The sequence below is a fragment of the Falco punctatus genome, assembly GCF_963210335.1.
Source record: "Falco punctatus genome assembly, chromosome: 5".
Taxonomy (NCBI): Eukaryota; Metazoa; Chordata; class Aves; order Falconiformes; family Falconidae; genus Falco; species Falco punctatus.
In genome coordinates, this window is record NC_137584.1 from 50,762,985 (window position 1) to 50,779,804 (window position 16,820).

Below are 16,820 nucleotides of genomic sequence, written 5' to 3' on the forward strand. Positions count from 1 at the left end.
ATTACTTCTTCTTTCATTTTCCCCTGCTAAAATATGAACTAATTTTGTGAAATAGTTCATATTCTCTGAACTCTAAAAGATATTTTTTGCATAACTCCAGGCAAAATCCAGCAAATTTTCTGACTGGCCCTATAAATGTACCTCCAGTTCAAGACAGAATCTCTTAAAAGACTGTGAAGATGTTTCAAAACCACTTTAAGCTCTCCCACACTCAAGCAGCCAGTGAGAAGTTTCCTCCCTGTGCATTTCTCCTTTAATGTGTTTCTTAAGACTAGCTTTCTAAGTAGATTTTTCCCCCTTCATTTTTATCTTTCTGTATTCTTCTCAGTTATTCTGTCTGAATTTCCTGCTTTCAACTACAAGTTTGGATGCTAAATTTTATTTCTTGCAAGACTCTGTACCAAACCCCTCCACCTGATATACTACTGCTAAGGACAGTTCTCACTCCGTCTGTTTCATCGTAAGGAAGAGTAACATCTCAGTAGTGATCTCTAAAATAGAAAGTACTGGAAAGTCATCCCAGATAATTATTTTGTGCAAAGGATGAAAAGCATGAGTGTAACATCACACATGGGTTAGGCAGTAGCAATGAACAATGGCCTAAAATGCTGCCTTGTTAATGTGTGTCTCCACATGAGACGTCATCATGCTGACTGTCATCCATTTACAAGGCAGATGAAACTTGTGTAATGCAGTTCCTAACCTTCCACAGAATTAAAAAACAGCTTAAGATTTGTAACAGGCACAATCTCACCACTAAATAACCCAACATTTTAAAAATGACCAGTTAAAAGTATTGCTAAGAACCATTCATGTGTCTGAGTAGCATTACTATTTAATTTGCACAGACAGACAGAGCGGTGAAAAACTATTGTCAGATACAGAAAAGTAGAGAATATTAATTTACGAATTTAAAATGTTAAACAAATTTACATTAAAGTATTTTTACAAGAATAATTAACATCTGCTGTTACAAGCAACTGTACTAACCAGAAAAAAATGATACAGTCTGAAGACTTCTTCTAATTCTGCAAGGACTGATTAAGAAGCAAAATGGCTAAGACGGTGAGCAATTTTAAAACTATGGTATTTTTAAACTTACCATTTTTGTTCATATCCCAGAAGACACAGGTAGGCTTAGGATCTTCCTAAGAACACATGACATGCAAAAGTAGACTTGGTATACCTCTTCAAACATAAATCTCGTCAACATACACATTTACAACAGATGTTTTACTCCTTATCTTTTTATTTAATGAGAAGAAGAATCAATATTTGGATTGTCAATTTTTTTTTTCTTGTGTCATATCAGAACTTACTCCACTAGAAAGACAGATCTGCCCAGATTATAAAATCTAGAGCACTCTTCCTCTGCACTGTTCCTTTTCCACATCCTCAGACTAATTAAGTTTTATTGTCTCACTAAAGTCATCCATGAGTATGACGTCTTTACAGAGTCTAACTACTTTTTACTGTTCACTTCCCTAGGACTTCTTGATGAATCCTTTATATAACTGGCCTTGAAAATGTGCAAAAGCCTGCTGAACCTAAATGGAGGTTGTTTTGCCTGTCCTTAAAATAATCGTTATAATGAAATACAGGAAAGTTAATCAAACTGTGAAAATTAGAAATTGGGTTCTCATCACTTAATTTACTTAGCTATTGCATTTTAACATCTTCTTTCTTAAGTTCTCTAGTGCTATTGTCTCTTTTGCAGTAGCTGCTGACAACATGTCTGAGGACACTCAAGCTCGCATGTTTTTTAACTGAAAAAGTATGTGCCAGAAGGTTGCCTTTGGTCTGTATATTCCTAAATTAATTGTAGTCATCTTTTTACAATATGGTCCTGTCCATTCTTCCTTTGCTGAAAACCACATTAACAAGAAAATAACCTGGGGATCTATTAACAATACAATTCATGTTTGATCAAAGAATTTAAGTAAATCTAAAGTTCCAGTGTAATAAATCATGTCTCTGGTCACTGGTCACAAACGTGGTCATGAACAGAGGTTTTGCCTACAGTTATTGGCACAGAAATTGCCTCTGAGTGGCAGAATCAACATGTTTCATATAAATACAGAGCAGGAATGTGCGAGGAAGAGGTTTTTTTTGTTTGGTTTTTTTTTTTTTTTTTTTTTTTACTTTTTGCTTATTTGTTTTCATTCTAGAGTTTTTATTTCCCTTTTAGTTTATGTCCTTACTAAAAATCCATCCAAATCAATCAGGCTATATGCTTAGCCTTTGCTATATATAAACTGTTTGCCTGTTCATCTGAATAATCAATCTTGTTTTACCTGAATTTTGGTATGCTTAATTGTAACCTTCACATAATCCTGAAGATCCTGAATGGTTATGTTTCCAATACTGCATGCCACCACAAAACTGGACAAATTGGCAGGATTTTCTGCATCCTTTGAAAGATTCAGAAAAATATAAATGCTTACGCAGCACATAACATAAAAGCCAGAGCACACAGTTTCATTTTTGTAGCATGCCAGAACAAATAAGTTTCAGCATTTTTACACTTTTGATCATGCAATATACGAACATTATGTTTATAAAATCAAATTATGAGCTTGCCTCATGGAAGTTTCCCTATTTTCCTTATAGTCATAAACATATATAGGCACAATTATAGAGAGAGGTTAGAAGGCATAAATTCCCCCTTTAATCATTATGTCTGTTGCCAACAAAATTATAACTCAAACAATGTAGGAGATAACCCATGATATGATTAGCTCATTTCCCTAAACAAGAATGAACTAGCTTTCTTATTATTGTCAATGCTATCCTTTTCAGTAGATGCATTTTTTAGCCAATAACCTGTTTTCTGTGTATAGCTGCTAAATCATCCTCCATTTACAATGAATGGCTAAGAAACAGTAAACAAATTCAAAGAAATGTTACATACTGGAGGAGATATTTGCTACTAGGTCATATTTGATGAGAAATGAAATAGAATACTGATGTTACCACTGAGCAATAACATTTCTAACAGGCAGTGAACAAGTACCAGGTTGAGAATTTTCCAAAAGAGAAGTTTTCCTTGGAAACTGATGATTTATTAAAATGGAATTGCTTTGGAAATACTATTTTCTTTTGATGAGCTTCCATTGAAACCTGCATAGTTACATGGCTGGGTGGCCTTATGGGAAGCTGGGAAGCTTGGCCACTCCGTGTGGCAGATCTTAGGTCAAATGAATAAATGAATCTGTTGCCACTCACTTTTCCTCCAAAAATCTGCACTGGGAAACTCCTGACAGCCCCCTCCCCACCCACCCCCCACACCCACACCCCGATTCCTTCAGTCTAGGGGTTTTGTTAGCCTGACAAGATGTCAGGTATCAGCTCAGCACTGGGCTCATGAGATCCCGCCACCCACTCATGAAAGGCAGAATAGCTTCATTTATTAAGTGCACATTATCCTGCGAAGAGATTTTAACTTCTTAAGAACCATATGCAAGATTTTTTAAACATGGCATTTCAGACTATACTGGAGCTCTGTGACCTAATTTCCTAAAAACTTAAAAATTGCAGAGGAGTGAAAATGCAGTTTTCTAGACAGTTCTTGAGCATTCAAACGAGAAAACCTCTTGGCTACTACCTAAATTTCAACACCTGACAAAGTCTAGGAAAGCCTTTGGACAGATTTCTATGGGTTTCAGTGGATTCTGTCTCTAGCAGACATATCAGATGTCTCTTTAGGAAAGGCAATATAATATATTCTTACTTGTCCTTAGAAAGGAATAGAAATATTGTGTGCATTAAAGTAGAATACAGAGAACTGCTTATTTAGCTATAAGGCTGTGCTCATCTAAAGTTAGGGGTAAGCTTTTAGCCAATAAAATATACAGAGGTACAAAGTAAAGCAATATGGCTAGTGTTCATGCCATAAATCTGGTCTAGTCTAGACAATCACCATTCACATATTTATCATATTTTCACTTTATTTTCATGGCCTTAGAACTCATGAGGATGTTCTTTCCACCTAACTTTAAACACATAAAAAGATGTCTAGAACTGAAGTAGCCATTCTAGCATTTCTTAACAGTCAGTGAAAGGAAACTAGCACATCCAGTGTGTAATCCATCTTACTTATTCTATACACCTAGGTTGAATATGGGTTGCCTAAAATAAGTGTCCATTTTAGAGGCTCTAAGGTATCCTGCCTAGTCTCCAGCTACTACTGCAGAAGATCTCACATCTCTTAGGTGTTCTTTGTCCCATCTGTCAGCCAGTAGTACCTTTGTACCTTGGGGTGTCTCAAATTGCACTTTGCTTATTTGCCTGGGGAACTGATGCTTAGTCCTGCACTGGGATGAGATGTGTCACACCTCAACAGTGTCCACTCTTTTGCATTAACTGGCTTTGAAGGCAACTTATGGAGAACAGTTCAAGCATAGGTATGTACACTGAACACACCTGCCTTTGGCAAAATGAATCCCACCCTGAATAGCTTACATTAATTTTTCATATAGTATTCTAAGTAATGTAAACATCAGATTTTAATGAATGACAAGATAAAACTTATTACTAGCATTCTCCAGTGGCAAATAAAAAAACCCTCCAGTGATGTAAAGTATGATGTTTCACTGTTATGTTGAATGCTTATAAGAAATGCAGCTAATAGCATTGGGATTTTTTTAAATTGTGATTGGAATAAATATATTTGTGAAATATTTTTATATAGTTTTATATATATACAGATAAAGTTACTGGGTTTGAGACAGCATGGAGATCATTTATTTTTAGCCTTTATTATTTTTTAGACTTACTTTATTTTTTGACTTATTAAAAGGTGAGCTTTACACATTTTTATTTAATAGTGTTGAACATGTCACTCACAAATTGTTTGAAAAACACACAAAAAAATGGAAGGAATTTTAGTTGCAAATTTAGATGCAGATTTTAATGTTTTTTGCTTTTCAATGACTTATTAAGTATCCCTTAGAAACACATTCCTGCACCATTAAAGGACACATTCTGACTTTATATGATTTTATGCCATTAGGACAAGTTTACATCTGTATTCTGGTTTCTTTATTAAATATATCCATCCTGTTTTTCTCAAAAATGGGCTTAAAATGAATACTATTTTCAATAGTTAAAGGTACTTTGGGGTGTATTTCAGAAGGCAACTGAGGGTCATGGGTATTTTCTTGCTCAGATTATCTGAAGAATCTGGATACACTGCCAATAAAAATGATAATATAGCGACAATACAATACTACACAGTTCAGCGGATGAACAAGAGCCAAAGGTCACTTGAAATACTAATGGGAAAACAGACTCAAGTCTTCTGAGACTCAGTCTACGGTTCGCTATGAAACAATGTTTCCTTTTTAATTAACTTTTTTTTTTTTTCCATATAGGTATGGTTTTGGTTGTTTTTTCCAAGCTGTGAATTCTTCCTTAATTTTTTGCATCTACCATGTAGGAACTTTTTATAATTACCATATGATGGGACCCAAAGGAGAAAAAAATCAAATCTACCTGAGTCCCTTTATTTTTCAGGTACAAGTACTGTTATCCTTATTCCATAATAAAATACGGTGTGCTTATGAAAACACATATAGGAAGAGTGATATGTACAAAACCAAATGTTCTCTGGCAATGGCCATCAGCCCAGAGTTTGCAACTAAATATGAGTAGTCAGCTGGATATGAGTGTAAACCAACTCCTTTAAGGAAAAGAGGAAGAAAGAGTACTTGGCAGTGTGACAAGCCAAATTCTCTTCTGATTGAAAGGAACCTGACTCCACTGAATAACAAGGACCTATATTAATGCATTTTAACATGTTATGCCCTTTAAGAGGCCTTGCTACTTTACTCTGTTACAGTTTTCCATAGGTTACCCTGAGAAAAAGTTTATCTCCCGTGTGACAGGAATTTGCAGTCAAATCATTGACTTTAATTCAGCTTGGGTACTTTGACTCTCTTGTCACTGAACATAACACTGCCTCTAGCGCCTACATCTGGTACCACCTTCTCATTCCTGTAATTCATGGGATGCTGTGAAATGATTACACTACAGAAAACCTTTAGCAGGTGGCTTTGACTCAGCCTAATTGGAATGACTTCAAACACATTAAAGTTTACCTGAAAAAGACCATTTTTATTGAAGAAAGTAAACTGAGCCCTTGATATAACTTCAAACTCGTCTTGACTTAAATTCTTCAGTAAACTTGGTGGCAGAACAACAGAAGCGAAGGCATTTGTCTGATCCTTGTCAAAATCTATCTGTTAAATAAAAACAACAGAAGAGCATGTTCAAACAAAACCCAAACCATCCATTGTCCACAACTGGGTTCACACCCTTACACAAAGATATGTAAACATGGGACTAGAACCAATCAACACTACTATGACCTGTATGTATGTAAGAGTTAATGCAATAAATAAATTTTAAAAAGGCTTAGGAGGCTTTCCCACCATTCCGGCATGAGATCAGCCTTCTGCTACAAAAAGGTACTAGATAAAATCAAAACACTCCTCCATTACTATAATAATGATTTGGAAATAATGAGATGATAATATAACAGTAATGATAATTTTCAGTGACCTTCAAGGTACTTCTCATCATACCAAACATTGCTGAGAACTGAAAAATATGCTGTGAATCTTTCTTTCTTGAGTTGTATTATTTGGCTTGATCTGCACATCTGAATTAATTCTCCTATCAGCCTTTCTAGTTTCTCTGTTACAGAAGGGAGATTTTAAAACAATGATTAGTGTCACCTCTCTATCATTCCGTGTAGCACAAAAAAGTCACTTTCTGCCATCAATATAAGTTTAATCTGTACTGGTAATGTGTCAGACAGCTGAAAGCCCTCTATGGCACAGGGATATAACAAGTGAGCAGGAAAGAAACAAGGATGCAAGCTTGCATTTCATTAGCTACAAGAGAGCTCTCCCACCGTAGCACACTCAAGGTGTGCCACCCTACCCGTCAAAGGAAGGGGAGCAAGCCATCTCACAGTGGCTCTATAGTAAAAGTGTTTAAGAATGTTATTGTGAGGTAAGGAAACTCACACTCCTGACTTCTCCAGAGGCAACTTGGTCATGTATTTATGCCTCTCATGATCAATCATATGATTCTAAAAGCACCATTAGCTAATAGAAAGTTAAAAGCCATAGGCTACTGATAGATATATTTAACTTCCACTGATTTACTGTGAGTAACAGGCATCCTTGGAAATTAGTAAGAAGTGGTTCATAGGTGTCTCCTGACAGTGCTAAATGCAGTTGAATAAAAGGTTTTCAAAGAATAATTCTGTCACGTTAAACAGGAAGTGTGTGTGTGATAAAGTTGTGCCATTAGGTATTGTCTGCAAATAGAGCGGAAGAGGCTTCTATAAAGAAGTATGGATATATTACAGGAATAATTTGATAATATGAATCACCAAAAGCTAACTTAGTCAAAGCTTTGGCAAGAAACATAAAGACACAGTGGACTGAAATAGAATCTTTCCAAATTGCCATGGATACATTTGCTTGATATCTACTTTAAGAAAAAAAAATGAAATAAAATCTGGAAACATTCTGACATACAGCTTGAAGAGTTTAATGCTCTCTGATGAGCCTGGGATAGATCATCACATCACTGTTGAAAAACTTGGGCTTTAAAAAGGGAATCTCCCTCCAGCAGGGATAGCAAGTATCTTTCCTGATAGGCATGGAAAATATAAATTGTGACCACAGCTGCTGCAGATTTTTCTGGTAGGAAGGATGCTAGGAATTCTCAATCAGCTGTTGGAAATGTGGAAGTCTGAGAACAACTTCATGTTCCAATAGGAACATTATAAATAATTTGACGGAGTTTGGATTTTATGATTATTTAGACAGTGCTATAATAAATGATTCCAGGGCAAGAAAATTCCTGGATGTCCTCAAGCCACAGATGGTAATTCTTTTATACATGCAAACAGCCCAAACCTGGCTTCAGAATTTTTCCTTTCCTCTTTCCATAAATACAGGATGAAATCTGGAGGAGAAATGTTCCTTTGATAACAAAGAACAATCAGCTATTGAGCTTCATTAATAGGAGAGCTGAACAAAACTATATGTACAATTACCAAAAACTTCTAATAAAATTGATTGTAAGAAATCTTAGCCAAAATGTTCATGAATATAAGTATGTGAAAACTCTATAACATTAAACCCATTTCTGTCTATTTAAACCAGCATTTGAGTTTTGATCCAAAGTCTATATACATCACATGTAAAAGCCCTACATCCTATTATATTACTACTACTTTCCCAGCACTGTCTTCATTACTGTTTTTGATTTTTACAGGATATAGTATTTTATAAAATGATCAGTCTTTTATTAGGATAACTGTCATGCTGCTTTGCAGTGGAAATTAATTCGGTTGCATAAGATGCTTGTACTCTGGTGAATAGTCTTACACTGTTTTTATAATACCACATTTTGTTTCGATTCAGTTTTGGTTCCTCTGGCCCAAATGCTAGCAGATTATTTTTATTTTTCTGTTTAATATTTTCTGTGTGTTTCCCCAAGTAAGCCTCAGTGTATTTGAATGGTTAGACTCCCAGGAAACTGAGATTACATTACCTTTTTCATAGGCTTCTTATATAACTGTGAAAAATTACATTGCACTACATTTTAAAAAGCATTTAGGTACCAGGAGATGCAGACAGGTATACAATGAAAATTAAAAAGACTTGGCACCTCATTGCTACTGATTTCAACAGAACCTTTGGAAAATCCCAATAGGTATTCATGTGCACCTCAAATATTATTTCATAGCTATTAGACATCTGATCTTTTCTATTTGCAGGAAAAAAATATAATTTCTATTTGTGGAAAAAAAAATTAAATTTTTGAGTTGATGACAAGTATCCTAACTATAGCAGCCTGTCTAGATACTGTAGCACTGGAGACCATTCTGCATTTTGTTTCTTTTATTTTTCATATCTAGGCTGGTCAAACTCCACATGAATGTCTTGAACTGCCTCAGACATCCCAAATGGCACAAGCCTATCAATCTACATGTGAATAACTGGACCAGCCTTCAGACTCCATTAGTAGGTGTTTAAACTGTACTGGAAGGTTGAAGATCTATCTGTAGAAATCTACATGTACATACCTATATTTAGGTGTCTTATTCTATAGCTGAAATGCATCAATGGAATTGTTAGCTAGTGTACAATGGGTAATACAGCAGACTGTTAAAGATTATTTTCCCTTTTCATTAGTAAAAGAAAACCTAAAAAGTATGAAGTCTGTTCTGGATTTGTAAGAAAATTACTTTTCACCCATACGGAACATGTGAGCTTATCTTGGTTTCCTGTCACTCAAGGAAATACTACATTAATCTGTTTGGATGATTGCAGGAAAAAGGAAATAGAAAGTAGGGGGAGACCTGTGAGTTATAAGTGGGTTTATAGGAACCACAGTAAACGTGCTTGGAACAACAGGCACATTTCACATGTAAATACAACTGCTTGTTCCGTACCTGGAAATCAGATGCATTATTCTGTGGACTGACACTGAAAGAACCACCTTTGAATGAAGTTGAGTTTATAGAAGACACTCCAAGAGCGAGGTTTCGTGTTGAAATACTCATGGATGGTCCAGTGAACTGGATCTTTAAAGCCAAGGCATCGATAGTTTTTAAAGCTCTGAAAATAAAAATAAAGTTATTCTAAAAACTGAATACAGAAAAAAAAACCCACTATGCTCTATATGTTCTTCATGTTTCAGATGATTCTTTTATTATTGACTGTCTCTATCACCCATCTATGTATTCACAAGGAGACTGTCAGGCTGTAAATTTACGCGTCTCTGTTGAAAACAAACACTTTTGATTGACAGAAACTATCTGACTACATATCACTGGTCCTGAAATAATTTTCCAACAATATTTAGATCTATGCTATGTCATGTATCAGGAGATTTCTTTTCCACCCAAATACTTTATCTTTGTCAAGCACATTAATTTTAGTACAAGAAGAAATATTTGTATATCTAATTTGGAAAATTCTTTCTAGTGGAAATCAGAAAAGTTTGATTTTTGTACTGCAATTGTTTGTCTATATATGGAAGAATGAATCCTTCCAGCCTTACACGTTGCTTTCAAAAACTTGTCTCAAATGCAGAAATACTTACTCTGAAGATGATGCTGCCAATACACTGTCTGAACTGGTTAGAATATTGGAAAAAATTGTCACCACGGTAGAACCCAGAGATTCATCAATTTCTTCATCATTCACAATTTTTTTGAGCTTCTGCACAACATCATTTACTTTGTCTGAGGTTAGCTGCTGCCCTTCACCAGTGAGATTCAGAAGCTGATTGGCTATGTCAGCTGCATTTTCTGTAAGTGAACACGTAAAATGGAATAAAAAGAGAAAATAATGCCTATCAGTCCTGAAGTAATTCAGAAACACAAATTTTTATACTTACTGTTGAAAATTAGAGCATGGTCTGTGGTACTTATAATGAACATAGGATTTTATCATTTTATCAAATTTATAATTTCATGAAAAAGTGTATAGAACCTGCTGATTATTACATACTGTCCGCATTGGCTGTGTCCTTCTCCTTAATTTGATTTGAGTTTGTACATCAGAACTATTATTGAAAGGACTGACTGAAAGAAAAACAGGGGAAGTAAGGAATAAGAAGCATATTTTCTCTCCTTTTTTCTCCTTATGCTATCCTTCCTTTTTCACTGGGAAAAAGTTTCATTATTGAAGTGAAACAAATGCATCCAAAGTCACTCTTACTGAAAAAGTATTAATTCTTTTAAGCTTTGGTGAGAAAGTCTGACCTGATTGCAAGTATTTCAGTTCCTTCAGAGGATTGCAGTCTTACTCAGAGGGTTGGCAAGCACAACACCTAAGCAAATTTCATGAGAAGAATCTTCCTGGTAAGGAAAGCTTGAGTATGTGTCTAACAGCAAAACATTAGCGTAAATCATGTATTGAACTGTTAAGTTTGATGGGGTACCTGGATAGAAAACTAATAAAAACATTAGTATTTTACAATATCAAAATGTTTGAGATTTATTGGAATTTACAAATAAGATTTTGATATATCACTCTTCTTTAGTCTGCAACTGGCTCTGTTCTTTTAATGTTCTGTTTTATAATACAGCTTTTACTACATTTACTGTAGAATGTCCATTTTACATGAAATGATCTTTTTGTATACCCTGACTGCAAGTTCTCAATTACTAAGGTAGCCAGTCTCCCTAGGACACCCCTATTAGTGGAGAAAGAAAAAGAAGCTTCTCCAAGAAAGTAATTCAGAACAGGAGCTTGCTGCAGGGGCTCTGAAACGAGAGTATCATTCTCTTCACTAGCTCTGGAACTAGAAAAAGGGGCCATAAAATTGTTGTCTGTTCATTTTACTCCTCCTTTAAGGCCAGAATGACATCCAGGGGTATTTTGCAAACTGAGAATAAATCTGAAAATGTCTCATCATAAGCCCAGTGAAGAGAGTGGGAGTCCTTCCACTGTCACCTATAGGCATTGGAAACATTTAAAAATTTGTCTAAATATGAATGCCAAATTGAGGCAAACTACTACCTGCCTCTATTTTTGCTTAAATTGCATTTAATGTCATTAATCAGTATCCAGAGATTTTCATGGGTGGACTGAATTGAGCCTGGTGCACTTCCCAGAGTTTATTTTGCACTGATTTTTTAGAAAGATTTTAAACAACTTAGCATAAAGGGGAAGATATTCTTCCTTAATGTAACTTTCTTTTAGTAAGCAGTAACCAAAGACTACAAAACTATTCCTTTAGCCAAAGACCAACATCAATATACTCACCTGTGCAGTTTCTAAGATCAGGCTGGCCCCAGTATGATGTGTAATTCTGTAGACCCAAATAGCTAAAGAGGAAAAATGACAAAATTTATATGAAATAAAATAGTAAAAATATGATAATGTTTCATAATTCTTTTGTAGGTGTCACAGTGGACCACTCTTCTCAATTCACAATTTTCCTAGCAATATGACCCCTAGTGACATTAAATATATATGCTTGACAGCAGAAATATGTGATCAATTAAGTGACAGTGCTGAGAGAAACCCTTGTTCGTTTGGACAAATTCCCAGCTGATTCCTGTACTGATTTAATTAACTGCATCAGCAGAAATTCTGGCCTTTTATTTTGGGAAAGACACAAATTTTAACACAAATTATGCTCCTATTATGGCCTAATCAGATGATGTTTCTATGATTTCCCTTTGATATAAATGGCTTTGATCAAGTCAATAGCAAGCTGTAATATCTCTCAGAAGAGCATGCACAGGAGCTATGTGGAGATAGAAACTTATGCGACCCACGAAAACTTGGGCAGGTCAGCATCAGATCCAGGTGCTGGTGAGGGGCAGATAAGTTTGTTTTGTTTTTTTTTTCAAAATGCTTCTTTTAGAAAGCCTTATCATAGCAAAATACCCAGATACAGCTCCAAAATTTAACACATTTTCCCCTTAGTTTTCTTTATAGATAACAATCTTATCATAGCATGGCAAAGGCAGGATGGAGAATGGGAAAGTGTTATTCTTTCACTCAGCACATGACACAATAAAGTTATTCCTCAGTTGATCACCTTTATTATAACAGCACACTAGCAGATAACCTACTGTAGGATGCATAGGACTAGAAAAGATCATTGGAAGAGCTTCCTCTTCTTTCAAAACACATCCCATCTGTACTCCATATTGGCAAAAGCTAGTGAAGGCAGAGGCAAGGAAAGCATATCACAGTGCAGAACACAATATTTTTTTTTTTTATGAGAAGTGCTGTAAACAGATGATGGTATTGTGTAGACCACAAATGAACAATAAAGATAAGCAATACTGGGGCAGAAGAGGCCAGAAGTCTTAATTTAATGATTCTGAGGCTCTGACATAAAAACAATATGACTTCTGCACTACTCTACAACAAAAGCTGGTCAATCAGAATCCAGCAGTTCTTGTACAAGATTAAGAGGCTGAGGAAGTGAGTTAAATATAATGCTGGTTGCTTTCCTGTTTGGCACAGAACCTCAAAGCTGATTCATATCCATGTTGCCATATTGTTTTCAAAAAGTAAAAAGATCTGATCTTCTCAGAACATGTTCCAGATGCAATGTGGGCGGATAAGGCTACTATATTGCATTTACTGGTGATCATCCTAAATACTGAAGAAATTACTTAATATTGCATCATCATAGCGTTCAGGGCACTCAAAGGAGATCAAAGCCATATTGTTTTGGTCATATATCAATGAAAGTAATAATATTACCATTTTACAAATGGGAAATAGAGATACAGCATCTAAAAGCCTACACTAGGGAAAATTTAGCCTAAACCTTAAAAACACAAGTTCAGGTCTTAAAGTGTAAGATTATCCCCACCTTCAGTTGTGACTGACTAGCAACAAAATACTTGTTTCACAGAATTTCTTTTACTTTCCCTTAATGAGATGAGAGGTTCTGCATTAAACCAAATACACATCTCATCTTCACAGAGTTTTGTTGATAATTTCTTATGCAAGTCAGATAGTAGTAGTGGAGTGGGAGAAAATGTGAAACTGTAACACAGACATGCAACATAAACTTCAGGACTTGAAGAAAGTAGTTTTGTTCCATAAGAAGGTGTTATTTTTATAGTAACTTTTAACATGTATTCATTGTAGACCTCAATACGCCCTACAGAAGGGGTGTATGAGCCTGTTTTTCTTACCAATTAATTACATACTCTTACTGCACACAAATAATCTTCCACAGTATAAAAACCATCTTCCAGAAATCATTTTTAGCTATCTGAACACCTACCAGGTTCTTGATGCGGTCTGAACTGAGCTCCCATGGCATAATGTGAAGTTGGTCACAGTCGGTCTGGTATCTGGCCAAAAATAATTTGGAGGGTTTTCTTCAGCTAAACATTTTTCTGTAAAAATAAAAGTATGTCAGTGTTAATGGCAAATTTCTTCATCTAATCATCTCCCATTTCTTGTCTTCAGCTCATCAACCAGTCTACAGCACAAAACCGTCTTCAAATCAAATGCTTGGTTATCTAGAGTAGTGGCAATGGAGGGGTGCACAACAAGGTCAATCTATACGGCTCTTCTCAAGGGAAAGGATTGAACTGCATGCTGCATCCATTTGCAGTCCACCAGCCCCTACCTCCTCTCTCCCAAGGGAAGGGCAATCTCTGACTGAAAGAAGTTGAATGGGAAAAGATGACTGCTAAAAGGAGACTGATTAAGCGCAGCAGCTGGCAAAAGCACAGACCACAGGGTTGAGAAGTGGCTATGAGGGGCCTTGGAGGTCCAAAATGTCTCATTATGGCTCTGGCTGTAAATCATACATCTTTATCCTCAAACTACCAGAGGTGCCATCAGGAACTGTTCCAGCCTCTTTGAACCAGATAGGGAAACACTGACTAAAGCAATCTGAACAACTGCGTTTGTGTTAAAAGGTACCTGGAGTACAGCTCTCTGAGATTAGTGGAACAATGAGGCTTAAAGGGACAATTAAAAATCATTCATACCTTCTGGAAATGTGGGATCATTTTAACATAGAAGATGCTTATTTTTGGACAAGCAAACAAAAGCTGTTGTAACAAAGCTGAAAACTACTTACCCACTGGATCAACATCCACGGTATGAAGCTTATATCCTCCTTCCATGGTCCCATTATTATTTATGAGCTTCTGTCGGATGTCCTCCTCTTCTAAATTGATGTTGTTGGTAGCATTATAAACCAGAAGAGCCAAAACCGAAAAACTGCAAGGAAAATTATCCGAGTGTTTGAGTCAGAACAGTAGAGATTAAATGTGAGGACATAAGAATATCTGTCAGACTCTGGTTTTCTGAATATGGAACAGTGTCACCAAGACAATGTTGCTCATTATCTGTAAATCATTATTTTTGTATATATAGGGTCATAAGAAGAAAGTATGACTGGGAAGTTTCATCCTCTAGTTACCATTAAGGAAGAAACTCATCAAAAGAGCTAAGAAATGTTTTCAGAAGATTTAGATTCTTATATTAAAATATATTAAAAGTTGAAAGCATAAAGTTGTGAGTTGTGAGCTCTAAATAGGCCCTAATCAAATCTAAAACTCTGGTAGCTGATGGCTTAGGAGTTTAAGAGCTGATTCATCCCACCTTACAAAACTTGTCAGAAGTCATCCTCCAGAGGGTCTGTCTCCACTGACTACAGAGGAAGAGTGAAAGACTAACGAAGAACAGATGCCTAACATATAAATGTCTAAATTTTGACGGAGTGAAAAACACCCTGACACACTTCTGAAACTTTTAGTCCTAATTAGGAAAGTCTAGTTGCTCAGATGAGTAATTCAAATTTGAGCAGTAATAGCTGTTTTGTACTGTAGCCCACTGCTACTTTCTTGGGCATAAGAAGTAGTTCAAAGTGCCCAAGTCTCTTTCCTGTGAGAGAAATATAACAGTCCCCACCCTTGTCCAAAAACATAGCTTTTCTGGAAGGGAAATAATGAACAGAAAAGCAGTTTAAGCAGGACACAGGAAAGAAACCCAGAGTGGAAGGCTCAGAAATTTCCTCCTGGGACACAGAAAACACATGTTGGAGAAGAGACTATGTTGGTACCCAAGAGCATTGCTTGGCTCTGGCTAGTAGGAGGTGACGCCACTGAAGCATGGAACATTGGATCTCCATGGGAGCCAAAATGTGGAAAAAAGGAAAAAGCAAGCCTGCTTTGGGCTTCATCTTAGCCTTGCCCTCGGATACCCATTAGCCTGAATAAAGACAGACCTTCGCAGTGTGTGAGCAGTTCCTGGCAGCCTGGGAAGTGGCAGCACTGCCAGCACACCTACAGTGAGCAGGGAACACACCAAACAGAGCTGCTTTCACAGGCAGCCCCCAGTGCAAGAATGCAGCGGTGAGGTAAAGGGTCTTGTGGTCTACTTGAAGAAGAGCAGGAGAAAAACTCCATAGGGGTGTTGTATGGAAAAGGGCTAGTAGGCTTTTCAGGTGCCACTTCCTAGACAGACCAGGACTTCGTTACCAAAAATCTTCTAGAAAGACATCCCCATGATGACAGCTCTGCGCTGCATTTTCCAGAGGTGCCTGGTTTGGTACGGTATAAAACTACATCTTAGTGTACAGATGTTGCTCTTAGATGGCAGTTTTAATCCTCTTTCTCTCAGACATCATTCTGAAAACTGAACAACTCCAACCAATAATTCTGAAGTACTCTCATTAGTGGAATGGCATTAAAAGAACTGGCATTAGAAAACAACCCCTCAGTCTAGGAAAAAAAATAAAAAAAAAAAAAAAGAAAAGAAAAGCCCAAACCTCACTAAGATATCATGAATTTGAACTAAATACTCTAACATTTCACTGTTTCAGATGTAAAGAAATAAGTAAATAAATATACCCAGTCCCTGGATAATTTTTTTTTATTGTATTTTTTGTTGAACATAAGTACACTTATTTTTTTTATTGCTGTAACTGCTGTTTTGCTGGTAACATGTTGCTGAAAAAGAAGATAAAAATATGACTACCTGCCGACTTGGCTTGTTTTTTCCCCAGTAGATGTATTTTAGCAGGGAAATTCTGGCTATCCCTGGCCAGGTTGCACCTGCCCTGCTCCCTGAGATACTGCGTTCCTCCTAACATTCCTTTGGTCTACATGGAGTGTTTAACATATGGCAATAGCCTCAGTAGGGTGGATATGCATTAGCAGGCTTTTGCTGTATACCTCGGATATATTACGAGGCACAAGTTTATTATGGCATTTATTTTTAGCAGAAGCATGGAAATTGCCTACGGGATTGACAATTCCTTCAGCCCTCCAGTACTTCAGCCCCAGAGTC

At 36.4% G+C, this 16,820-nt stretch overlaps 1 protein-coding gene across 6 annotated transcripts in view; it reads right to left on the minus strand.

The window, feature by feature from the left end:
• The window catches only part of ADGRG6 (adhesion G protein-coupled receptor G6), a 113,794-nt gene that overhangs the window by 22,508 nt on the left and 74,466 nt on the right, over positions 1-16,820 (minus strand). For all 6 annotated transcript variants that reach the window (XM_080390057.1, XM_080390055.1, XM_080390056.1 and 3 more), the window contains 8 exons: positions 14,605-14,747; positions 13,795-13,909; positions 11,802-11,863; positions 10,132-10,339; positions 9,479-9,644; positions 6,099-6,239; positions 2,295-2,411; positions 1,103-1,148 (listed from right to left, as the gene is read on the minus strand). In XM_080390057.1, the coding sequence (XP_080246183.1) occupies positions 1,103-1,148; positions 2,295-2,411; positions 6,099-6,239; positions 9,479-9,644; positions 10,132-10,339; positions 11,802-11,863; positions 13,795-13,909; positions 14,605-14,747 (998 nt within the window). The remainder of the gene's footprint in view (positions 1-1,102; positions 1,149-2,294; positions 2,412-6,098; positions 6,240-9,478; positions 9,645-10,131; positions 10,340-11,801; positions 11,864-13,794; positions 13,910-14,604; positions 14,748-16,820) is intronic.